Genomic DNA, 1106 nt, shown 5'->3' on the forward strand with positions numbered 1-1106 from the left:
AAAAATTAAATTAAATTAAATTAAAAAAAAAGACAGCACCTTGGCTCTGACCAGGTAGGCCAACTCTCAACAAGTAGAAACAGAGATTGAGAGGGAGACTTATGGCTTACTGCAATGCATTCAGAAAGTTCTCCTACTTACTGGATTTCTTTTTATGCAAACTTAGTCCTTACCTTGGAATTCAACATAATTTCTGGAGCCCTGTACCAACGTGTAGCCACATATTCTGTCAGGAACCCTGTGTGATCATGGTCTGGATCTGCAACACGGGCCAGGCCAAAGTCACAGATCTAAGAGAGAAAAAAACAGGATAACTTCTTAGAAATTCTAACCTTTCACATCAAAACATCACAAAAATAAAAAAGGCAATAGCAATCATAATGATACTAACTAGTTGTTCCCATTACTATGTTGCAGATACTTTCTGGGCATTCTAGAAATTCATTAATTAATTTTCCCAACAACCTGAAAAGCAATCAACATGTTAGAGACCAGGACGCAGGCTGAAGAAGTCTTTATAGGACACACTTTGAGAAGCATCCCTACCTTTCATTATCTGCTTAGCACAAAGCAATATCAATTAGGTGAATTGACAAAAACTGTTCTGGGTAAAGTCACCAAAAACAGCCAGTACCCTTTTCTCAGCCTGTCCTGCTGGAGCTCTGACGACTGCTGTGAAGATCTGCACTGACCTTCTATTTCTCAGACTCTACTTTCTGTGAGTCTTCTACTTAGTCTATAAATATAAGTATTTCCAAAGAATCATCCCACTTCCTTCTCCTTCCAGGTAGTCAAACCTACTCCCAAAGCTTTTTTTTTTTTTTTTTTTTTTTTAAAGTTTCATATACTGAAGAATATTTTATTTTAAAATATTCATAGTTTCTCATTTTCTCCGGTCTCAACCATCTACTGGCCTTTCATCATCTGGCCCTCCAATACCATGGTGTGGCTTATTTTCTATTTTTGGTAGAGATGGTGTTTCACCATGTTGGCCAGGCTGGTCTCGAACTCCTCCCCTCAGGTGCTTCAATCACCTCAGCCTCCCAAAGTGTTGGGATTACAGGTGTGAGCCACCAGGCCTGGCCATGATTTTTTTTTAAGGTCTG

The 1106-nt window shown here is 39.1% G+C and overlaps 1 protein-coding gene across 1 annotated transcript in view; it reads right to left on the bottom strand.

The window, feature by feature from the left end:
* MAPK1 (mitogen-activated protein kinase 1) overlaps window positions 1-1106 on the bottom strand; it is a 63778-nt gene that overhangs the window by 49435 nt on the left and 13237 nt on the right. Inside the window, exon 3 of the mRNA XM_011987351.1 lies at window positions 174-290. Within this exon, the coding sequence (XP_011842741.1) occupies window positions 174-290 (117 nt within the window). The remainder of the gene's footprint in view (window positions 1-173; window positions 291-1106) is intronic.

The sequence above is a fragment of the Mandrillus leucophaeus genome, unplaced genomic scaffold (assembly GCF_000951045.1).
Source record: "Mandrillus leucophaeus isolate KB7577 unplaced genomic scaffold, Mleu.le_1.0 Scaffold308, whole genome shotgun sequence".
Lineage (NCBI taxonomy): Eukaryota > Metazoa > Chordata > Mammalia > Primates > Cercopithecidae > Mandrillus > Mandrillus leucophaeus.